The 24,146-nt window shown below is 54.5% G+C and overlaps 1 protein-coding gene across 12 annotated transcripts in view; it reads right to left on the bottom strand.

The window, feature by feature from the left end:
- The window catches only part of LOC124231249 (transient receptor potential cation channel subfamily M member 2-like), a 58,058-nt gene extending 33,934 nt beyond the window's left edge, over positions 1-24,124 (bottom strand). For 6 of the 12 annotated variants that reach the window (XR_006886465.1, XR_006886467.1, XR_006886466.1 and 3 more), the window contains exons 1-9: positions 23,964-24,124; positions 19,300-19,565; positions 18,419-18,507; positions 12,588-12,756; positions 11,068-11,248; positions 7,516-7,682; positions 4,845-5,025; positions 3,519-3,580; positions 2,057-2,257 (exon numbers count right to left, since the gene is read on the bottom strand). Coding sequence is in view for 9 of the 12 variants with exons in the window: in XM_046647924.1 (XP_046503880.1) it covers positions 2,057-2,257; positions 3,519-3,580; positions 4,845-5,025; positions 7,516-7,682; positions 11,068-11,248; positions 12,588-12,756; positions 18,419-18,507; positions 19,300-19,464 (1,215 nt within the window). In the remaining 3 variants the exon portion in view is untranslated. Of the gene's footprint in view, positions 1-2,056; positions 2,258-3,518; positions 3,581-4,844; positions 5,026-7,515; positions 7,683-11,067; positions 11,249-12,587; positions 12,757-17,468; positions 17,679-18,418; positions 18,508-19,299; positions 19,566-22,778; positions 22,889-23,963 lie in introns of those variants that run through there. The other 6 variants (XM_046647925.1, XM_046647926.1, XM_046647928.1 and 3 more) reach the window with 6 other exon arrangements.
- Between the last annotated feature and the right edge of the window lie 22 nt (positions 24,125-24,146).

Below are 24,146 nucleotides of genomic sequence, written 5' to 3'. Positions count from 1 at the left end.
GGCTTGAAATTAGACACAGTCGGAGCTAAGCTGCTCCACGGACTGGCCCTGAGAGCACACATCAGGCACTTAAAACTGTGAATTTCCACGAGCTTTTACAACCTGGCTTCTCGTTCACAGAGCGGGATGAAAGGTACAGACCTGGATTACTTTGCCAGCCACAACTTATTGTCAGGGGAACCCAGGAGCGGAGAGGCACCACCCGCCCCTCCAGAGAATCCTGCCAGGAAACAGAAGTGAGGTGACCCCAGGACAGTGGGCCTCAGCCCCTGGGTTAAGAGTGTGGCCAGGACAGCAGAGTCAGCACAACCACAGGAAGGGTGGGTGCGGGGCCTCTGTGCAAGCTCCTCGGGCTGGCCAAGGGTTTCAGGGGCGGGTGAGGCTGACCCGCCTCACTCCTTCACACTGATGCCCTTTGGAGGCTGGGGTCAGGGCCATGGGCTGTGCTCCCTCTGCAGAGCTCATCAGGGCCACCCAAAATCTGGACTGGGGAGACAGCCACTGCTGAGGCCGACTTCAGATGCCCCAGGTCTCCCGACCAAGTAAACAGCCTCCAGGTGTCTGGGAGAAACTCTCCCACTGTAGGCATAAAAGACAAAGTTCCGATGAAAATTACTGAAAAGCAAGATTACAGAATCGCAGGGCCGTTATGATCCTGGGCTGTAACAGCCACGCTCTCCCCTGGGCCAGGAGAAGTGGGTCAGGAACGGAGAAGGGTCCAAACCAGAGATCGGGGGATTGGGGCGCCCATGAGGTTCACGGCTCAAGAGTGGAGGGGATGGCTAGAAAGCGGGGCCCCAGAGCCCCCTCTCATCTAGGCTATATGGTGATGTTCCAGAAAATCTTTGAAATCTAATGGGCTAGGTAAATAATGTCATCCTTAGAAATAAAAAAGAAAAGGAAAAGACAATAAAAGAGAAAAGGCTAAATGCAATGTGGTGTCTTGGTTGGGCCCTGGGACAGATAAAGGACACTAGTGGATCAATATGACATTGGAATAGCCTGTGTTTCGCTAACAGTGATGTCCCAGAGTTCACGTCTAAGTTTTGACAAAAGCCCTGTGTTTTGTAGGACGTTATCATCAGGAGAGGCTGGGTGAAGGGTGGACAGAAACCCTCTACTGTCTTTGCAACTTTTCTGTAAATGTAAAATAATTCCAAAACAGAGAGAGAGAACAAGCAGGCCCGAAAGAAGCTGTGCCCTGCAGCAGAGGGCCATGCCCGCCCCCCACGTGGTGTGTTCCTGGACCCGTCAGCCGTGGGTTCCTGTCTCAGAACTCCTCCGTTTCCACTCCATCCATTCTGCCCTCGGCGTGGGAAGGACTGCCCCTTTGGGTGTAACTAACTCTCTCCCAGGTCTTGAACTCAAACCCTCTGATCCGGGAGACCAGGGGGCATTCCTGGGCTGCTCACATGCAGATCCCCAGGGAGGGCCCATGCCCACTGAATCATGGGGGAGGACCCACCATGTCCTCCATCTAAGGAATGCACGGGAAGCCCTTCCAGACGGCACCCAGGAGCCAGGCTTGGGCCCCGTCTCGTCCCCCTCTACCTGCCTCCCTGTCTTGCCAACTCCTGAAGGCCTCCATTCGTCTGCCTGCCAGCCTTGAGCTTGGCGGGCTTGGCCACCCACTGCGGTCACCTCACAGCGCCCGTGCTGCCAAGTCTCAGCTCTCCATCCCTCTGCTGCCCTCCCCAGCCTCAGCACCAGCCTCCTGCCCCTCCAGTCCAGCAGGCTCCTCCTCCCACAACAGCTGTGCTCTCACCCTGCAGTGTCCCAGCCCAGCTGGAAGTTCTGCAGGCAAGAGGCTGGAGACGTGCCCTCCCTTGGCAGAACAGGTCGCTGCCTCTCGAAGGCTTCCTGCCAGCCCTGGGCCGTCTGCCCACCCGGCTCAAAGACTACCACCCTCTGCAGATCACTTCCATGCCTGCCTCAGGCCCCCTGGGGTCTCTGTTTCTGAGTCCTGTGTGTCCTAGTCCTACTTACCAGGCCAACAGCCTCCAGACGTACCAGCTGCAGGCTCATGCCTGAAGACCGACGCGCCTGCCTGCCTCACCTTTTTGGTCCACTCCACAATCCTGCCTTCGGTGAAGGTCTCAAACATCTCCTGGAAGAACATGCTCAGCTTCTGCTGAATCAGGGAGATGGTGATCTCAGAGATGGGCAGACCAGCCACCTGGGCAATGACGTCGGCCACGCGGCCCGAGCCCTCCACGATCACGCAGGGGGTGCCGTTGGTGATGGCGTTGTAGATGGTCTGCAAGGCGGGGGCCAACCATGAGCCCCGGGGCCTGAATCCCCGCCCGCCCTGACACTTCCTAAAGTGGAGAATTCTCCAACAGCATTTACTGTCAGGGCCAGTGGGCTATTGTGAAATTCACTGAACCCTTTAGTTTGCTAGCATTCCACTGCTCAGATGAAAAAGCAGCTAATCCTATATACTGTGGGGCATTCACCTCATGCATCATCTCTCGGGCCTATCGCCCCACGCCTCTGTAATGAAAGGTCTGGACATTTCCGCCCATTGACCTGTGGACACGTGAGCCATCTCCAGATACTCTCCAGAGACAGGAGGCGCTGCCTGGCCCGGACTTTCGCTCCCTCGTTAAGGCCCAGGGTAAGACCAGGACAACAAGAGAGACCCCAGGACCCAGGGTGAGATCAGCTTCAGGAAGGGGCTCGTGACCCCAGTAGGAAGGAGGCCTTCAGTGGGAGCAGGCGCCCTACTCTGGGTGCGAGGAAGCAGCCTGGGCACCGTCTGTGTGAGAGCCATGAAGAGGATGCTGCAGGGGTGGGCGTGGGGGACCAGATGCTTTCCCATCCCCCAGGACACCCCAAGGTTCTAGGTTGACCTCCTGCAATCACTAAACATAAACGGACGTTTTCTATGATCCCATAAACGAAACGTCCATGCTCCTGCCCCAAATCTGCAGGCTGTAATGTTGTTGTCTGTTCCTACAGCAGAAATAAAGTTGGTCAGCATCCCCTGAGTGAGGTGAACCACACCCCATAGGGAGGGCTCTGAAGAAAGGTTTGTGGGCAGTGAGTTAAAACCACCGAGGAGCCTGCCTTCGATTCAGCTGCTGGACCCTCGGGGCTGGGGCGTGGCCTGAGGGCCTATATTTTGAGAACCCCTTGAGGGGAGTCTGGCTGCAGAGTTGCAGAAACCCCCACGGGCTGCCCCAGGGTCCAGGAGGGGTGGTGGCGAGGGGCGCCGGCTCCATGATTGCTGCAGTCCCCTCTGGAGCCCCCTTACTTCTGTGCTGGTCAACCGCCCAGGGCCAAAGCCAGCGCAGCCCCCCCACAGCGGGGACCACTCTGCAGGCTCCCTTCCCAGCCCACCTGCCCCCTCGGAAAGGGCCCTGCCACGTGGTGGGCTTCCCTTTCTCCACCCTGTGGTGGACAAGCCCTCTTGCCAATGACCCCGCTGGGATGCTGGTAACAGCGCTTTGGGCCAGCTGTCCCCCAACAGCAAGACTCGACCCCCAAGACGCCCCCACCCTGCAGCCAGTACTCACGTGCAGTGTGCCAGGTCCCCCCTCCAGCACCACACAGACAATGGGGATCTTGATGGCCACGCCTAGGATGAAGCACAGAGGCCCCGCTTAGGGAAGGCAGGGCTCAGACTCTCCACCTGGGTACAGTTCCCACCCCCCTGCCAGCTCCGGCCTCATCCCATGCGAGCGTCGGTTGGGAGCCATGTTGTAAGTACTAAGCAGCTTTAAAGGTTGGCACCCTGGAGCTGCCAGAGCACCTGCCTTTTCTGTGTAATGAGAGCAAACTCGAGGGCCCGGTGACGGCACCTCTCTTGCCCCTGCCTCTCCTGCCCCTTTTCGGGGTGGGGGAGAGCTGGGGGCTGTGGGCCATCAGAGCGACAAGCAGGGTCCAGCAGGACACCACAGCCAGCTGCCTTTCTCTGCAGGCTTTCACAATGCCTCAACTCTGGGCGTGCCACAGGGACACATCAAGCAGTGGCACACGCACACACGTGACGTGGGAGCTTGGCATTGGAAACTCTGTCCTCTGTCCGGCCGTCCGGTCCCCACCTTGAGCTTTTTTTCAGCCAGTCGGCAGCCGGGGGATGTGTGAAGACTTCAGAAATGTCTTTCCCCGGGCCACAAACGTTCTCTCCAAGTTCCCGCATGATCTCACGGCCCCCACACACTCGCACCCCCAAACACTCCGCACCCACGTCCTCAGTGGAGCAGGGTTCTCAGGGTGGTCCCCGGACCGGCACCCTCAGCGTCACCTGGGGACTTGGGAATGAGGTTCTCACCCATCTGGACCTGTGAGTCAGAGCCTCTGGGGTGGGCCATTCTCCGGGTTGACAAGCCCCCCAGGGATGCTGATGTGCAAGGAACAACGCTGCTCCGAAGGTGCCCACCCAGCCCAGGGACAGAGCTAGAAACTCCGATATCTCGGTCCTTCTTCACCTCCCTCAAATCATATGCAAAGTCCTGTGTATTTGACCTCCCAGTGTCCTAGCCTCCATCCCATCCCACCTCAAGGAAAGATGTCCAGGCCCGAGTTTTGGCAGGTTCTGTCTTCTGAGCCGAGACATGTTTGTGTGGTCGAATGGCTATAGGATGGTCTGTGACCTGAGAGGGAGCAGAGGAGCCGGGGGCCTGCCCTGACTGTCCTTCACCTGGTTAAAAGGGACGAGAGATGACCCTACCGAATAAGTGCAAAGAGATGGTGGGAAAGAAATCCAGGTGCCTTCTGATCGCGCACCTCGAGTGCCCCGCCTGTTGAATGTCCTGGTCACGGACAGCTGTGTCCCAGACACCTTGACCAGCCTGCTCCTCTCTCTGTCCCGCGCGCCCTCGGAAGCGAGCTCCACTCACCTCCTCTCTCCTTGGTCTGCTCCGATATGAACTTCTCCAGCTTCGTCCTCAGGGGAATCTCCACCCCGTAGCGGCCGTGGGTCCCGTCATCCACAAGGATGAAGTGGGAGTGGTTGCTGTCCAGGCAGGTCAGGTGCCCTTGGCCGTCCTCATCCACGATGTACTCGGCAGGGAAGCCACCCTGAGGACGGCAGAGAAGAGTCGGACACAGACAGACGGAAAGTCCTACATCTTTAACGCTGGGAATGAGGGATCTAGTAGGCTGATAAACGACCCTCCAAAGATGCAGGAGTCCTGATCGCTGGAGCCTGTGAATGTTCCCTTGTTTGGAAGAAGGGTCTCTGCTGATGCGACGAAGTTAAGGATCTTAACATGGGAAGATTAATCTGGACTGGGTTATCCAGGTGGGTCCTAAATGCCATCACAAGTGTCCCTGAAAGAGAGAGGCAGATGGACACGTGACGACAGAAGAGGCGGAGGCCGTGTGACCACGAAGGCAGAGGCTGGAGTGATGTGGCCACAAGCCAAGGAAAGCCGGCAGCCGCCAGAAGCTGGACGGGGCAAGGAAGGACCCTCCCCTAGAGCCTCTGGAGGAAGCACGGCTCTGCCGACAACTTGACTGTGGCCAAGTCATACCGATCTCGGAGTTCTGGCCTCCGGAAACGGCAGAGAGGAAATTTCTGTTGCTCTAAGCCACCAGGTTTGTGACATTTGTTGCAGCCGCCCCAGGACAGTGATCCCAGAGGGACGGCTGCTGGACCAGCGCACACCCCCTGTTGTCCACAGGGGCCGGCAGGCTGGTATCGTGGGGAGTCTTATGAACTCCAAATGTGGGGAAGAGAACATAGTGATCCTGGAAGTCACCCACTCTCTCTCGGCCTCAGATTTCCGCTCCACAGAATGAGCACACAGGACAGGACCAGCCCCGTCCAGCCAAGTGCGTCTACGATGCTGACACAGATGGAACACAAAGGCCGGAGTCGGGCTGCCCAGATCTCGAGCATTTGTGATGGCTAAAGGAATCACACCAGAGAGGCTCCCCGGGAAACGAGCACAGGCTGCACGGCCCAGGGGAGAAGGGCCGGTTCCCGAGTCACCACTCATGGGGCAGTTATGAGAAAGCCTCCTCAGAAGTCACGGAGATGATGGGGTTCAGGGCAGGCCGCCCCAAGATGTGTGCCACTCTGCCATGCGGATTCTTCCGAGCTGAAGACAATAAAGGCTGGGAAGACTCAGGAAGAACATTCAACCTTACCCCAAACTGCCTAAAAGAATTTCACCTAGAAGGCCTGTTCCAGGAAGCCATAAGATATCACACCGTAAGATAGCTATAGTATAACGTGAAATAGGTGCAATAGAAAGGCACCAACAGGGGCCGGCCCGGTGGTGCAGTGGTTAAGTTTGCACGTTCCACTTCAGCGGCCCAGGGTTCACCAGTTCCGATCCCGGGTGCGGACATGGCATCACTTGGCAAGCCATGCTGTGGTAGGCGTCCCACATATAAAGTAGAGGAAGATGGGCACGGATGTTAGCTCAGGGCCAGTCTTCCTCAGCAAAAAGAGGAGGATTGGCAGTAGTTAGCTCAGGACTAACCTTCCTCAAAAAGAAAGAAAGAAAGGCACCAGCAAGCCCATTTTTGGCCCAGCAAAACTTGCTTTAACAAACATTTGCATTTCCGTCTCCATGTAAATTGTCTTCCTCCCCTCTGAAATCCCAAAGACTACCCCAACCTCCTCCTTTGCCTTTAACTGAAGATGCTACTTAAGCTGGCAGCTTTGGCCAGATGGCCGAGTTATGCAGTGTCCTTGGTTTCTCCCATGTATACATGTCATAAAGCTCTGTTGATTTTCCCCTGTTATTCTGTCTCATGTGAATTTAATTTGTAGTCCAGACAGAAGGACCCAGAGTGGGCAGAGGAATTCTTTCTCCCCTACAGAGGCTTGTGTTTGGGGCCAGTGTCCCCCGAGCTTTCCTGACTCTGTGGACTAAGTGGACGTGTGCTCATTATGCCAAATCTAGTGTCCCTAAACAATCTTATCAGATGAAACAAATTATCTTTTCCAACTCAAGGCTCCGTATTTGAGCAATTGCTTCCCACAGCTGCACCCAGTGAAATGGAAACAGGAGCGCTCTCTCTTCAATCTTAAAAGAAGCTCCTTGTGGGTAATGACTGTCGGAAGTCAGAGCATCATGCAGTCCCTGGGCTGGAGGAGATCTGAGTGCAGGGGTTCAAGGGTCACAAGGTCACACTTTGGGATCAGACAGCCTGGGGTCAAGCCCACCCAGACGCTCATGGGCCGCGTGCTCTTGGCCAAGCCACCTCCTTGCACTCAGCCCCCTTCCTTTCTCATCTGAGTGGCTGTTAGCAGAGCCCCAGACCAGCAGTGGCTCTTAGGCGACTCCTATGTGGACCCATCTTGTAATCTCAAGGGGGAAACCAGAGTCCAGCCAATTAGCTACTTGTCCCGGGTCACCAGCATCTGCAGTGCGGGGGCCTCGAGCCCAGAGCTCCTGTGTCCCTGTCCAGCCTCTCCCCTACACGCTGCATCTACCCTGGTGCCCAGATGGTGGTCTGTCCACTGCTGTCCCCCGTCAGATCCTACACATCAACTCCCTGCCTCCCGTCTCTCCTCTGACCCCACCACCCCAGGAGCACGCCCACTCGGCTCACCGTGGGATGGATCAGGCCTTCTCGGTTGTGCAAGGTGCCCCACGTGGCAATTCCAATGGTGACGACTTCTCCTTCGTTGTAGCTGCTGCTCAGGCTGAAGTCGCGCACGGCCTCACCCACCTGCTTCATCACGCCCGTGTGGGTCCCCCCAGTGATAATCCAGGCCCCTGGGGAAAGGAGAGAGGGTGGGCAGGCCCATGGGTCCTGGTGCGCACCCTGCCACGCCTGAGCTTGACACCTAAGGCCCTGCATGCTTCTGATGCTCAGTCCCCCATGCCCGCCGAGCCCCTACTCAAGGGCCTTCAAACTCATGATCAGGGGTAAGTCTTAAAAGCTGGAGGCATCACAGTCTCTTGTTTCAGAGTGTCCTATAAAGCCATAGTGATGAAAACAGCACGGTACTGGTACAAAACAGACACACAGGTCAATGGAACAGAATTGAGAGCCCCACACATCTACAGACAGTTAATCTTCAACAAAGGAGCCACAAACATACAGGGAGAAAGGAAAGTCTCTTCAATAAATGGTGTTGGGAAAACTGGACAGCCACACACACAAGAATGAAAGTAGACCGTTATCTCACACCCTACACAAAAATTAACTCAAAATGAACTAGAGACTTGAATCTAAGACCTGAAACCATAAAACACCTAGAAGAAAATATAGGCAGTACACTCTTTGACACTGGTCTTAGCAGCATCTTTTCGAATACCATGTCTACTCGGGCAAGGGAAACAAAAGAAAAAATAAACAAGCGGGACTTCATCAGACTAAAGAGCTTCTGTAAGGCAAAGGAAACCAGGAACAAAACGAAAAGACAGCCCACCGACTGGGAGAAAATGTTTGCAAATAATATATCCAACAAGGGGTTAATCTCCATAATATAAAGAACTCACACAACTGAACTATAAAAAAAACAAACAACCCGATCAAAAAATGGGCAGAGGATATGGACAGACAATTTTTCCAAAGAAGACATACAGATGGACAACAGGCAAATGAAAAGATGTTCAACATCACTAATGATTAGGAAATGCAAATCAAAACTACAGCGAGATATCACCTCACACCCATCAGAATGGCTATAATTAACAAGACAAAAAATAACAAATGTGGGAGAGGTTGTGGAGAAAAGGGAATGTAAACTGATGCAGCCACTATGGAAAACAGTATGGAGATTTCTTAAAAATAGAAATACCATACGATCCAGCTATCCCACTTCTGGATATTTATCCAAAGAACATTAAATCAACAATACAGAGAGATCTATGCACCCTTATGTTCGCTGCAGCGTAATTCACAACAACCAAGACATGGGAGCGACCCAAGTGCCCATCAACTGATGAATGAGTAAAGAAGAGGTGGTGTATATATATACGATGGAGTACTACTCAGTCATAAAAAAGACAAAATCGTCCCATTTGCAACAACATGGATGGACCTTGAGGGTATGGTGTTAAAGAAATAAGCTAGATAGAGAAAGACAAGATAGAGAAAGATAAATGAGCTAGATACAGAAAGCTAGATAGAGAAAGGATTTCACTCATATGTGGAAGATAAACTAACACATGGACAAAGAGAACAATTTAGTGGCTACCAGAGGGGAAGGGGGCTGGGGGTGGGCACAAGGGGGTGATGGATATAAAGTAGACTATTGGTGGTGCGCACGATGCAGCCTATACAGAAACTGAAATATAATAATGTACACCTGAAATTATACAATGTTATAAACCAATATGACCTCAATAAAATAATTTAAAAAAAAAAAAAACAGGATTTCAGAGGAAGCCAAACCGCGATTACGTCCTCAACGCTGCAGCTGGGAGCCAAGGTTTCCTGTGCTGCTCAGGGAGGCGGGGACAGGAACAGGCCCCCCAGCCCACCCCACCCCCAGCTCCTGACGGCAGGCCTTGTCCTCTCTGCCTGCCTCCTGTCCGGTCTCGGAAACATGGCACCTCAGAAATTTCTCTGAATGCTTCTATATCAAGACACATAAACTTCCCTTCTTCCCCTTGGTTTTTGGGCATAGAGTGTGGTAGACTGCATCCCTGTGTCCGCCACTGGGCCCTGTTCCCTGTGCGGGATCATAAGTCCCACCCACTGCCACACAACTTACAGAGGCCCCTATGGGGGACACACCTCCCACCCCACTGTCCAGCCCGACCAGTGGCCCGGTTTGGTCCTCTCATGCTGGCAAGAAGAACCGATGCCAGGTCTGAGGAACCTGAATTTGCGCCAGCTGTTTTTGCAGTACTCCATCTGCCACGAGGACAGCAGGTCCCCTGTGGGGTCTGCTCCTCTGGTCTGTGTCCCGGAATGAGAAGACACATGGAGCGGACCTGCAGCCGCTGACCTGCAGCCACCTCCTTGAAACATAAGCCAAGAGCCACGTCTGCTCTTGTTTGGGCTGCCTGGTCCCAGCACGGTGCCGACAACTGTACAGGCATTGAAGCCTGGAAGCCAGTCATGGCGTCGCCATAAAAACCAAACTAAACCACGTGGCACTGGCCTTGGGGCCGGGAAGTGGCTGATTGACAGTAAACGCTGAAAAGATAACCACGAGATGTGGTACAACCGTCACCCGTGACTCCCTGGGGACAGGTGAGCACCTGCTGAATGTGCGGCAGAGGTTACAAGTGTGCTTGCTGATGGTCAGCTGCACTGAGCCAAGATTCGGTCGATCTGCAGGCAGGGACGGAGGGAAATGGAAGGATCCCGAAAACCCAGGGCCTACAAGTAGACAATGAAATTGAGCGACATGGGCCAATTAAGACTCAGATTAAGACTCTGTTTCAGGGCAAAGGCCAAACCGAGGGTGTGGCCCTCACACCCTTGGCTGAAACCAGATCCCAGAAAGAGGCTCAGTGCCCTCTGGGTGACCCCAGTCTCACCTGGACCCCAAATCCTTGCTCTCGGGGCATTGACTTACACTGGCAGAACCCCCTCAGGGGCCCTGGGCATGGGATCTGCTTATCGATTGTCACTTTGAGAGAGCCCCGAGGGCCGCCTCCCGAGGAGCCCTGGATACTTCAGGCGGACACAGGGTCCCGGCACACAGCCCCTGCCCTGCTCTTACTGGGAGTGTAACCTCAGGGAGGGAGTCAATGACGGAAACGAATCCTTCCTTCCATGACACTGACAGAAAGATTAGGTAACAGGAACTCACTCGCACCCCCCAGGCTAACCCAGGCTCCTGGCCTCCTCTGCCCGCCCGCGGAAGCTCACAGCTTCCAGGCCTCCTCTAGGCGCAGAGCAGGGCGTCACCATCGGGGAGTGAGCCAGGGCCCTGTCTGTCCTGACAGGCAAGCCAAGCCAGCCGTGGGGCAGCAGCAGGACATCAGGGAAGGAGGGTGGGCAGGGAGCGCCGGGTGAGTCTGACCACATGCTTCTCCACTGGGGCCCAGAGTGGCCTCAGGGACCCCCGAGGGCCAAGCAGTCCCAACGCCCCGGCTCTGTCTCGCAGGGACGCACTCCTCCCTCAGCCTGCCCCTTGCTCCCAGGCCTGAGCGCTCCCTGTGGTCCAGGCCTCATGTCCCCCCTCCCAGGCGTTACCTGTGGTCTGGGCCACCTTGACCAGGCCTCTGCGGAAGACGTTCTTCAGCCTGGGCTTCATGTTAAAGTCCTTGGCCCCTCCAGTGACCGAGATGAGAAGGTTGGGGACATCCAGGCCCCAGTGCTGGGTGATGAGGTGGTAGATGACGCTGGAGGGCGTGTCCTGGGAGAGGCGGACATACTGCGGGGAAGTCAGAGGACAGCAGAGGAGGCTGGGTCAGTGGCCAGCTGGGCCAGTCCGAGGCCACAGCACAGTGGGGGACAGTGTCCCCACCCCCGGCCATGTCCCATAGCCCCAAGCGGGCCGTGGTCACCTCACCCCTGGGTCTAGATTCAATGAGGGTTGCAGCCATACAGGGCATGAATTGGGAGAAAAGGGGGAGGCAAAGGCCCAGAAGAGGGGCCCCACGGCAAAGAACTGCCCCTCATCGTCACGGACCCTCAGCCCAGCTGCCTCTCTACTCTCCCTCTCTGTGTCGGGGGCACCCCACGCTGGAGACCCCATGTCTGCTTCAGTCCCACAGTAAAGGCCAGCCCGCCGTCGTGTCCTCCCAGGTTTAACCAGCAGCTGTCCTGTCCTTCCTTCTCTCCGTCTTCATCTAGTACAGTCTCCCTCTTGGCCACACGCCTGCCCTGGGTCTCCATGACCTGTCACTTTGGGTCAGTTGCCCTTGGCCTCTGGTCCAGACACTGCCCTCCAGGGCCACTCTCACTCAGAGCCCCTGTGCTGCAGAAGAACGCCCGTGCTCCATGGAGGACGCCTCCTCTCGGGTTGGGCCAGCCACACCTAAGACACCCAGCCCACTGGACTGGCCCTGAGAGTGGCTCCAAAGGACAGGGGCTTGGTGAGCACCCAACACGTGGTGGTGCTGATGCAGCGGGCTCTGGGCCGGTGGCCACCCAGGAAGCTGGTGTGACCCCATCCTCGGACCCTCCTTGTGCAACCTCTTTGGCCAAGTGGGCGGCGTCTCAGAGACTCAGAGGAGTTGAGGAGAAAAGTCACACTCAGTTAGTAAGAGGTTCAGGGTTTCCAGAGCCCCAGCACAGAAGAAGTGGCTCCACCAGACCCCATAGGTCAACGATGCCCAAAAGCTGCATCAAAATCCTGCAGAAGACTGGTTAAAATGAGGGAGGCTGGGCACCCAATTCAGCAGGTCTAGGGTGGGGCCCGAGAGTTCGCTTGGCAGTGCTGTTGGTCCAGGGACCACCCTGCGATCCACCGTACATGACAGACTCGCCAGGGCCTGGGCCTCCCTCTGCCCCTCCCGTGTTCCTGAGCAAGCTCAAGGCTCTGCTGGCCTCCCACCCTGCTGTGCGGCCCCCTGGCACAGCTCTCGCCTCTGCTACTGGGTCTGTTAGCCTTGGGGAGCCCCGCCTGCCCCACCCTTAGCCCTGGGAGGGCTCTGTGCCCTGGGATTTCACCCAGCCTCTCCCTCCAAACCCAGGAAGTCCCAGCCACCAAGGGTCACTGACAGTGGGGTCTGGTCCACAGTAAGAATAATGGAGTGATGGAAACCAACCTTTCCCACCTTCTGACCCAGGCCCATGAAGGCAATGTCACCAAAGGCGTCCGTTGGCATCTCCTGGACATGCTTCTTTGGGTCCCATTCCTTGCCCTGGAAGGCACAGGGCCAGGTGGCCTCCTCCAAGTGCTGCTCATGCGTGTAACCACACTCGCACACCACCTTCCTGCAAAGACCACACAGTCACCAGAGGTAACGGGGTGCCTGTCCTGCTCCTGCTGGGGGTGTCACAGAGGCCCAGTGGAGACCCAGGACTTTCACCCCACCCAGCAGTAACGAGGCATCCTGGCCAGAGTGTCAGTGGAGGCCACATGGGGGCAGTATAAGGCACCCCTGCCCCTCCTAGCCAGGGTGGGATCAGGGGAGGCCCAGTGGGGAGCTGGAACTCCCCCCACTGCACAAGCAGGAACAAGAAGCCCCTCCCCACCAAGCATTAGTTGAAGCTCAGGGGGACTTGGCCCTCCGCCTCTACAAGGCAGTGACGGGATGGTGCCCTTCCTCCCCATAGGCAGCTCATAGTGGACCACCTGAAACACAGGATCAAGAGTCTTACACCGTAATCCCTACAATATCAAGGTTTCAACTGGAAATCAGTAGCCATACCAGAAACCAGGAAAATCTCAACCAGAATGAGAAAAGACAAGAGACACCAGGACCAAGATGACACAGATGTTGGAATGATCTGGCAAGGATTTTAAGGCAGGCACCACAAAAATGCTTTAACAAGAAATTGTGAACACACTTGGAAAAAATGAAAAAATATAAAGTCTCAGCAAAGAAATAGACGACACATCAAATATAAATTTTAGGACTGAAAAATGCATTAAACAAAATTTTTAAAACTCACTGGATGAATTCAGCATCAGAATCGAGGTGACAGAGGAAAGAATCCATGAATTTGAAGACAGAACAGTCGAAATGAACCAATGTGAACAACAGAGAGAAAACAGGCCTAAATAAACAAATAAACAGACCCTCTGGGGCCTGTAGAACTATGACAAAAGATCAAACATTCACATCATCAGAGTCCCCGAAGGACAAGAGAAAGAAGGCAAGGCTGAAAAAGTATGTAAAGAAATTATGACCAAGTGAGAGCCTTCCCAGGAATGCAAGGTTGGGTTAACATTTAAAAATCAATTGATCTAATGTACCATATTTGCAAAATAAAGGAGGAAAGTCATATGATCAATTGCTTGGATGCATAAAGTATTTTACCAAATTCAACCCCCACTCATAATAACAACATTCAACAAACTAGGAATAAAGGAGAATTCCCCAACCTGATAAAAAGCATCTATGAAAGTCCTACTGGCAACAGCATACTCAATGATGAAAGGTTGAATGCTTTATCCTGGAGACCGAGGACAAGACAAGGACGTCCACCCTCACCACTGCTATTCAGCAGGGTGCTAGAGGCCCTGGCTAACGAAATAAGCAAGGAAGAAAGAGAGATAGAGAAAAGGCAAACAGATAGGAAAAGAAGTAAAACCATATTTATGCACAGATAACATAATTGTGTGTGTCGAAAATCCTAAGGAATCTACAAAAAAAAACCACAAGAATTGACAAGAAAGTCTAACAAGTTTGTAGGACACAAGGTCAACAAACATTAATCAACTTCATTCTATATAGAAGAAACAAACAATTAGAAAGTGAAATTTTAAAAAAACAATACTACCAACAATAGCAAAAAAGAAAAAAGAATGGCCAAAATTTCTCGTATTTGAAAAAAAAAGACACAAATCTACAGATTCAAGAATATGAGTGAACACTAAACAGGATAAGCCCAAAGGAGATGCACACCAAGATGTGTAATGGTCAAACTTCCAAAAACTAAAGACAAAGGAAAAATCTTGAAAACAGCAAGACAGAAATGATACTTTGCCAGTTGGAGGAAAACAATTCAAACAACAACTGACTTCTCATCAGAAGCCAGGAAGAAATAGCGCAACATTTTTCAAATACTGAAAGACAAAAACTATCAGCCCAGAATTCTATATCAGCAAAAATGTCATTCACATATGAAAGGGAAGTCAAGACATCCTCAGACGAAAGAAAACTAAGGGAATTTGTCACCAGCAGAGCTACCCTACAAGGATGGCTAAAGGAAGTTCTCTAAACAGAAATGAGATGATAAAAGAAGGAATTTTGGATTATCAGAAAGGAACAAAGAATAACGGAAAGAGAAAAAATACGGGTAAATAGAATACCTTTTCCTTCTCCGGAATTTTCTGAATTATGTTTGATGGTTGGGTTGAGCCAAAGTTACAACACTTTCTAACATGGTGCTCAATGCATGTGGAGGAAATATTTTAAGCAATTATATTATAAATGGGAATGAGTAAGGGATGTGAAAGGAGGTAATGTTTCTACGCTTCACTCAAACTGGTCAACACCAGGAGACTAAGTCATACACATATTGGCAGATTATGTAAGACCAGCAGATGAGCAGATATCAGTAGATTGTGATAAACTGTGAATATATAATATAAACCTGGAGCAACAAATAAACAAAGCTCTACAAAGAGATACTCTCAAAAATAGTGTGGATAAATCAAAATGGAACTCTAAAAATTATTCAAGTAACCTACAGAAAGGCAGGAAAAGAAATACAGAGCAAACTGAGAACCAAAAAGAACATGGCAGACTCAAGTCCCAACATATCAATAATCCCATTAAATGTAATGTCTGAATAGACGAGTTGAAAAGCAGAGATTGGCAGAGTGCATAAAAAAAATCAGACCCGATTATTGGTTGTCTACAAAAACCTCACTTCAAATATAACGATATAGGCCCGTTGAAAGCGAAGGACCACACAGCAACCAAGAGGAGCCAACTGTCTACACAGCAACTCAGACGGATCTCAACGGCCTTACGCCGAGTGAAAAAAAAGCCAGTCAGACGATCACATAGTGTATGATTCCATTTATGTGACATTCTAGAAATGAAAAAATTGTAGAGACGGAGAACAGATGAATGGTCGCCAGGGGTCAGGGATGGCGGGGTAGACGCAAGTCTGTAGCCAGTGGTGGGACCATGGAATCTCTCTGTAGTATCTTCGCAACCTCCTGTAAGTTTATAATTATTTCAAAATAAAAGGATTAAAAACCCCACACAGTGCAGGCTCAAAGCAGAAACTCTCAGCCACGGGCCAGCAGGATGCACACGGTCCCCCAAACTCTCCCCTCCCACCAGCCCCAGCTGGATGCCCGTGGTCATGCTCCAGAACTCCAGCCTCCGGGAGCTGCCCCTGTGTTTTCTGCTTTTCCCCAGCAAGAATGCATTGACGGCTCTTTCAGCTCTTACCTCCTCTCTTATTTTCTTTGTCTTCAGGGGTTGAAATCTCTTTATTCCTTTACTACTATATACTGGGGTTTCAGGAGACAGAGGAGATAAGTGTGTTCGTCACTCCTTATTTGACTGGAAATCTACAGATGTTTTAGATTCCTACTTTTTGCTGGTAATAAATGACCCAGACGACCAGATGCAGATGAGACCCCGAAAAAAGTCTAAAACCAGAGGAAAGCTGAGCCAGATGGTACAGGCGACAGACTCCTGGACCAGAAGAAAGAGGACAAGTTTCTCTGCCACCCAGCAAGTGTGACCTCATATGCTTCTGACTCTCAAGTTCTCAGTCAGTAAATGGGAAAAATAATGCTTTCACTGCCCCCAACCCTGCAAAACTCTGTGAAGGTCAAATGAGGTTGGGATGGGAAATAATTTATCAAATTAGTGCAAATTAACTAACCATGCATGGACGATGGATCAGTGAAAAGACCCACTGCCTACTGATACCCAAGAGCTCCTGGGCTCCTCTCAGGCTGTCCTTCCCTACTCGTGAAGCAGGTCCCTGGCCAGCCCCAGTTTCCACTGCTCACACAGGGTCTCCCAGGACTGCCCATGCCATGATGGACTCGAGGCACGCCCACTGACCATCCCATCCTCTGAGACCCCTAACGAGACTCAAGGCACTCTCAGACCTGCGGGGGTCTTAGGGAACACCTTGCGTGGCCCCCTCAATCTATGGATGAGAGCGCTGGAGCCAGGGTGGGGGAGGGGGTCACCAGGACAGGGACCCGAGCTCTCGTATTTTGGCTCACTGCTGCCCCAAATTTTCTCTTAAGTTTCTAACAGCCAGCCCATAATAAGCTTCCTCCTTTCCCTCTCCTCTTGAACCATCGCCCTCGGGTGAGATTAGATCTTGAATCTGTGTGTGTTCCCTAGCTGGACACAGCGCAGGAAATGTGCTGAGAGCGCTGACCCAGAAATTAAACAATCAGAGAATCTGCTCCTGAGCTCTTGGCCTAGATGGGCATAAACGGGAACACCACGGCTAGCATCCTGTGGGAGAAATGAGAGCTCCATTCTCTCCAATCTGGGTCCCTTCCTGCAACCTGAAGGAGCCGTCATAACACCAGAATGAACTAGCCATTCCATCTACTATCTCCCTGGGGCAGCTCCTCTCCTTAAACCTGATCCTAATACAGGTGCTTCTGGAAGTTTTCAGAACCAAACGCATCCTGAGCACTATTTCTCCAAAGCGGGACGGAAATACTAAAGAAGGAAGATCTGGATCCCCCAACCCTCGCTGACCCCCGCCAACATTTCTCCACTGGTTTAGCATTCAGAGGAAAGAAGGGGTCGGGGCCTAGATCAATGGCACCCCGAACCCCTACAAACAGAAACCAGATTACCGCAATAGTCTACAAAATGTTTTCGAAACCAGATTCCTACACAGGAAGTTATGTATCACAAGTTCCCTCTGAGGCTGTTTTCATAAACCCATTTAAAAATAATGAAAGCTGGAGACCTCATTACAAAGTACTCTCTGTATATTGTCAGAATAAGTGGTGTGAACCCGAAACTCTGATTATGCACCAAGAATACGAGAGGTCACTAGCCGTGAAGCTGTCAGCTGGAGCACGGTGGCGACCTTCTCAGCTCAAGGTCACTCCTATGACCGCTCAGTGAGGAATAAGGGGTCTTATCTGAAGCAGAGCCATGCCAGAGGTGTGAACCCCAAAACATCCATGGGGCACTTTTAGTAATAACACCTGAGCACATTACAGGACCCCAGAAACGACGTGATCATCGGTGACTGTTCACCTCTCACTCCATACCGTAATCCGCTTCTATCTTCCCCTATGTCATTCAACAAATATAAGTGGATGTTAACTGTTTGTCAGCAGGTCAGAGCTCAGAACTGGCAAGAGGCAGAACCACAAAGCCACACAATTACAGCACAATCGACAACTGGTATAAACGAGAAATATACAGGGGCCGGCCCGGTGGCACAGTGGCTATGTGCGCACGTTCTGCTTTGGTGGCCCCGGGTTCGCCAGTTCAGATCCCAGGTGTGGACATGGCACCGCTTGGCAAGCCATGCTGTGGCAAGCATCCCACATATAAAGTAGAGGAAGATAGGCACGGATGTTAGCTCAGGGCCAGTCTTCCTCAAAAAAGAAGAAAAGAGAGAGAGAGAAATATACAGAGTGTGGTGGGAGGGAGAGGTGACCTCTTGGGGTGTGGTCAAGGAGGGCTCCATAGCAGAGGCAGCATCTGCAACAGGCCTTGAAGGATAAGTAGGAGTTCACCAGGTGACAAAGAAGGAGTACAAGTGAGGAAGAGCGTGGCCCAAGTGTGGCACAGCACAGACTAGGGTGTGGGTGTTGGGGAAATGCAGACACGAATGAACACGGTTTGTGGGGTAAATAGAAATGCTCTGAGCACCCTAGGCCTACGTGGATATGGGACTGTCCCCCTGCCGAGGTGGGCCGGTCTTCCTCTGCTCAGCTTCTCTGCCTGGGAACAGAGAAAGGGCCACTCACCCAGCATCAGACAGCTTGGAGCTCTCCACAAAGTACATGCATTCTTTCTTCTTGATGTTTTCAGGAATCCAGGAACTCAGATTTTTTTGCTGAGGGCAAAAAAGGGTACTTTGAGATCCTTGGGCATCAAATCTACACTTTCAAATGAGCACATCCTAGGCTTCTCTTAGACACACTGATGCTCCCTGACAAGCTTCGAGGGTCTTTTTTCAGAGAAGCGAGGCCCCGAGCCCTCCCTGGCCATGCCAAGGGTTAAATTACCCTCACCAAAGGCCTCAGGTGTGGAGTCAGGACGGAGGAGTGAACAGGTGCGATCACCTCCTCTTGGGCCCAATTTGAACCTGCACAGCACTTTACAGTTTATCTGTCAACACTGCCTTCCTCGGGAACAACGTGGGGTGGCGGAACGGTAGCAGATGAGGCTCTGCCTTCATCCTGGCGGGACGGCAGGCTGAAGCGCCCTCCCGCCCACCTGACCAGGGGACTACAAAAGTCCAGCGTGTTCTTTCAACACGCTTCTCCGGGCCTTTCCGCGAAGTTAGCCCAGGGCTTCAGATGGTGCTAAGGGCATTCCCAGTCAAGGAAGTGAGATCACTGCACAAGGAGGTTGGAGCAACGCTTTCCAGGAGTCTGGCCCAGGACTGTCACGGTTCCCGGCTTTTCCAATCGGAGGAAGTGATCGTGCAGCCCTGGTGGGGCACAGGCCTGGCCGAACCATGCTCCCCAATTCTCCTCTCCTTAAGGGCCTTTCTGGGCTGGAGCCCCCAGGCCAGCTGAGTCTCTGCCCGGGCAGGAAATGCGCCCCTCCCTGGTGGTCACTGTGCCCCACAGGGCTCTGGTGGAGCCAGCCAACGGGCCCCCACTGACCCCCAGAAGCCCACCTTTTCACAGTTGCCGAGGAGGTACTGGGACCTCCTGTTCTTGGGGAGACTGCTGTCGCTTCGCTGCAGATTGGGGCCCGCGCCCAGGTCAGCGACCCTCCTGGGCTGCCCCCCAAAGCCCTCCTCCTGCTTGGAGCCAGCTTTCCAGGGGGTCGAGGGCTCCATCCCGACATCCCCACTCCAGCTTCCCGTCTCCCGCCTCCTTCAGGGCAGGCTTTTCTCCACCTTGCGAGGCTGAGGGTTCTGGAAACACGCCCTGGGGGCTGCTGAAATAGATCAGAGGGGAAATGAGGCAGGTGTCCTGAGAGGACCCAGCACGTGTTTCCTCGTGTGGAGCCCTGTCCGTTTGTCGGTCTGCACATTTCCCTGGCTACCCGAGCTCTGGCCCGCCGCCGGAGCCCCTGGGCAGTCCTGAAGGACACCCACATCCCCGGGGCCCCAGGGCACCCATTCATAACGGTAACAACCTCCATCACTGTGAAGGGCTCAGTCCCCACCCCTGCCACTCTGGCGTGTGCCTAGCCACATCCAGGAACCCCAAAAGGATACAAGACTTCAGAGTTCGTGCTGGAATGGGTTAAGACTTTGGGGCTGCTGGGATGAAAGGAATGTATTTTGCAAGTGATAAGGACATAGACTTTGAGGGGCCAGGGCCAGGATGCTATGGTCTGAATGTGTTCCCTTAAAGTTCCTATGTCGAAATCTAACCCCGAAAGTGAGGTATCAGGAGGCACCGCCTCTGGGAAGCGATTAGGTCATGAGAGCAGAGTCCTCATGAATGAGATTAACGCCCTGATAAAAGGGACCCCTTCTACTGTGTGAGGAGACAAGGAGAAGCCTGCAGCCCAGAAGGCGCCCCTCACCACCTGTGCTACACGCAGATCTCGGACTTCCAGCCTGCAGAACTGTGAGAAATAAAGTTCTGTTGCTTCAGCCATCCCATCTACAGTATTCTGCTAGAGCAGCCCGAACAGGCTGAGACACACCAGTGACCAGTGCCGGCCCAGTGGCCCCACCCAGGGACCTCCCCGCACAGCATTCATGGTGGAGGCCACGCCTTATACCTGTGCGGCCCTTACTGGGCCACCTGCGTCCTGAACAGCAGCTCACCTGGCCTCACAGCCAGCTTCCAAAGGAAGCAGATGGCAAGCAGTGTTCCCAGTTGACAGAAGAGGAAACTGAGGCTCCCAAAAGCTCACAGTCAGACAGCTGGCCTGTGAGGGGCTCTGGACTAGAGGCAGCTCCTGTCACCGTCTCCAGGGCTCGGCCCTGCACAGGACGAGGGTGACAGGATGGTGGGAATGAAATGGGCCGAGTGGCAGAGAGCAGTATGTGCCGTAAAAGACTTTGTCTTAAGAAACTCTGAAGTGCTCTTGCTCACGTGCCCAGTTTTTGGACAGCTGCCATCTCAGAGCACCCATCAGGGTCCTGTGCACATTTCTTCCAGTCCCACCTGCCAACAGGCTCCTGGGAAATGTGTCAAACGCCACTCCCTCCGCCCGCCACCCCGTCAGACCGGGCAAGGCAGGGCTGGAGCCACACGGTAACCGTCCCCATGCCCAGCTGCGTGGGAGACGCTGGCCAGACCCTCCCTCTCCTCCTTCTGCTCCTCCTCGCACCTGCCCCTGTCCACCCGTCTGGGCCATGGAAGAGTCTAGAAACCCAGGGCTGACAATGACCTTATAAAGTCCCCCATGCAACCTCTGGGGTCCTTCTCCCCAGAATCGCATCATCAGTCCCTTTCTTCACACATCACCTAAAAGCAATTTTGGCCACCCTGGTTCATAGCTAAGATTCTCCATAAGCAAATGGCACAGGTGTGTGTTGAGAAAGCTTCAAAAGTAATTGACTTCCAAGAAAGTAGATGACAGATAGCTAGATAGATAATAGAGAGATAGATAGATAGAAAGAAAGAAAGAATTTGACAGCACACAGGCCTAAATACACAGTCATACAAAATGCACACCTACAAATGTCGTCTGGCCCAGGGCACCTCATGAGAACCTGCGGCTATTGCCATAGAGGGCGTGGGCCTGAACAGGGCCAAGGCCGATGTGGGGCGAATGTCCAAATCTGGGCTCTGCACTGAGCAATCCGCAGTAGGAGGGAGGTCCTGTTGGGCCCACAGGAAGCAAGCACAGGTGCATGGGGGAGGGGCTGGCCATGCCCCTCGGTTTCAGCCTCCAGCAGCTTCTGCAGACAGGCTGCGCCTCACTCCCAGGTTGCTGTGTTCCAGGGGCACAGCTGAAAGAATGCCTCCCTGGTGTAAACCACCCCCACCGCCCAGAATAGACACCAAGGCCACAGAGAATAAAACTCCTGGACACAGCTTTTTACAGCTGCCATGTGGGCCCAGGACCATGGGACTCACAAGGACCGGGGCTCCTCCTTGTACTCCACCTGCCCCAGCCGAAAAGATTCACCAGGAAATAAAACAACAGACTTTACACCAGGGGGCTGGCTGTGGGCACAGTAGGCTTTATATGGGGGGCTGGCTGTAGACACACTGGACTTTATTTGGGGGGCTGGCCATAGACACACTGGCCAGCAGTGGCCTGACATGCACTGCCCTCTCTGCCTCTCTCTCTAAACCTTGCAGCTGCTCCCTGCCTCTGCTGAGGTCCAGCACCCTGTGAAGTCCTGGCTGTGAAAGGACTTTTGAGACAATAAATAGCTGGACGCAAAGGAGGTGCAAAGGAACGACCAGCGGACAGAAGTGGCCCTATGGTCTTGAACCGGGTTCAGAGCAGGAGTCTGAGATGGGCTAAGGCTCTATGTCGCCAAGTCGGGGCACAGCGCCCCCGGGCAGACGGAACCCAGGCTCTGTCGCAGCGCCGGCGCCCCTGCGCCCCGTGTCATAGCCCAGGTGGTGCCGCAGCCTCGGTCTCCGCGCCCCCGCACCCGGCAGCCCAGCCTGTGCCCGCGTCCCCGCCTGCGCCCGGGCCCACGCCGTGAGCCGCTGCCCTGCCTCGGCCCCGCGCCCCAGCGGCGCCGCAGCTCGCGCGCTCGCGCCGGCACCAGCACCCCGGCCAGCGTCTAGGTCTCCGCGCCCCGCCGCGCACTCACCCCAGGGCTGCGCACCCATCCTCCCCCAGCCCGCGCCCCTGGACCCTGGCGCAGCCTCCCCCGGCCCGCGCCTCCGCCCCAGCGCCACTCCCGCTACCTGGTCGCCGCACCCCGGTGTTGTCCATCACCCGGGCGCGTACCTGCGTCCCTCGCGCCGCTGCGCAGGACGTCCGCCCTGGCCCCGCGGGACCGCTGCATCTCCGGCCGAGCGTGCGCCCCGCACCCCGCACCCCGCACCCCGCACAGTCCGCGTCGCCCGCAGCGCGCTCTGCGTCACTCGGCCCCGCAGAGCCAGCCCTCTGCATGCCGCGCCCGCCGAGAGAGCCAAGGACCAACCTGCACGAGCCGGACCTCCCCGAAACCCCCGACCTGCGAGGTGCATCCTCCCCGGAGACCCCCGACCCAGCACTCACACGGGTGTTTGCCTCCTGAGGGGCTAGTGGCAAGTTTCTCAGCGTTTAAATGCGCGATGGCGGCGATGTCCTCAAAGCCCTACCGCACCTGCCAGGCAGGGGCAGGGAAGAGGACGGAGCGTGTCAGCGGGAGTCGGGGGAGAGGGGGGCGCCAGAGCCACGTGGCCCTGGGGCTGGGTGAGCCACTTCCCATCCAGGCCTCGGGAGCCCTTTCGCAGACTCCTGCAGCCACCCTCACTTCCGTCTTCCTGGCCGACCCAAAGCCAAGAGACCATTCCCAGTAAGGCAGGACCCAAGGGGGCAGGAGGAGCCAGAAAGCTTCACCCACACAGCACATCCCGCAGCAGGTGCTGGCCACCGGATGCACAGCCATCTAAACTCAACCCTGGTGGCACTGCCCTTCTCAGTCCTCCTGGCTGGAGGACTGGCAGCGACTGCATTCTGACTCCTGAGAAGCTGACCGGCTTTCCCCAAAGGTCCAAACCAGCAGCCCAATTCTCTCACCCCACAAAGGGCTCTGTCCTCTCCTTCCTCGCCCGGAGACTACTCCTGGGCCCCCTGGGCATCCAGAGGAGTGAAGACGGTCCTGTGGCCTCTCCAGTCTGGGGCCCAGGGGCTGCCAGCCAACTCCTGGCTGACCAGCCACCTGCTCTTTTCCTCCCCTGGGAGCGATGACGTAGTGTCCAGACTCCTGCCCAGAGCCCTCTCCTCTGGAAGGCCCCCTGCCTTCACCTGCCCCTGCCTCTCCACAAAGGAGCCTTCCAGCAGTGCTGTGGGTCCACAGGCTGAAGGATGTCCCCGTCTCACTATCCCGCCATCCGGAGGTCTCTAGCTGCTATGGGGAAGGAGTCAGACCCCATGAGAGTCCCTTGTATGGGGCAGCACGCAATCGTTTCTTCAGGACAATGATAAGAACAGAGATAGCTGGAGCCTCTCCTCCAACACAGCCAGCACCTAGGCATCAAAGACAGGGCAGCAGCTGGGACCACTGACACAGTGGCTCTGGCCTGCTGGATGGCGCACTGCAGGGGGCACAGCCCTCCACCCTCCATGGCTACAGCCTCAGAGCCGGCGGTAGTTAGCGCTGGGTGAGAGCTGGCTGCAGGCGGAGGCTTGCTACCCCTGCCACAACCCCGGAGACGAGGCTGGGACCCTGGTGAACCTGCAGTGGTGGCGGAGACCCACCCGTGTCAGCAGCTGGGTGTCAGCAGCTGTGTGCAGACCCTTCTCCAGTGCTCCTTCCCTCGGGTGCCTTCTGGCGCGAGAGCCGTCTCCTTGATGATAAGCTTACTGAGGGGTGGTGAATATTTCATGAGACAGCGATGACTGCAGAGCTGTCTGGTGGACCGGCTAGGATCGGCTGGTTTT

The sequence above is a fragment of the Equus quagga genome, chromosome 21 (assembly GCF_021613505.1).
Source record: "Equus quagga isolate Etosha38 chromosome 21, UCLA_HA_Equagga_1.0, whole genome shotgun sequence".
Classification (NCBI taxonomy): Eukaryota; Metazoa; Chordata; class Mammalia; order Perissodactyla; family Equidae; genus Equus; species Equus quagga.
The sequence above is the reverse complement of the archived record's forward strand: the minus strand, read 5'-3'. Positions and strand labels throughout refer to the sequence as shown.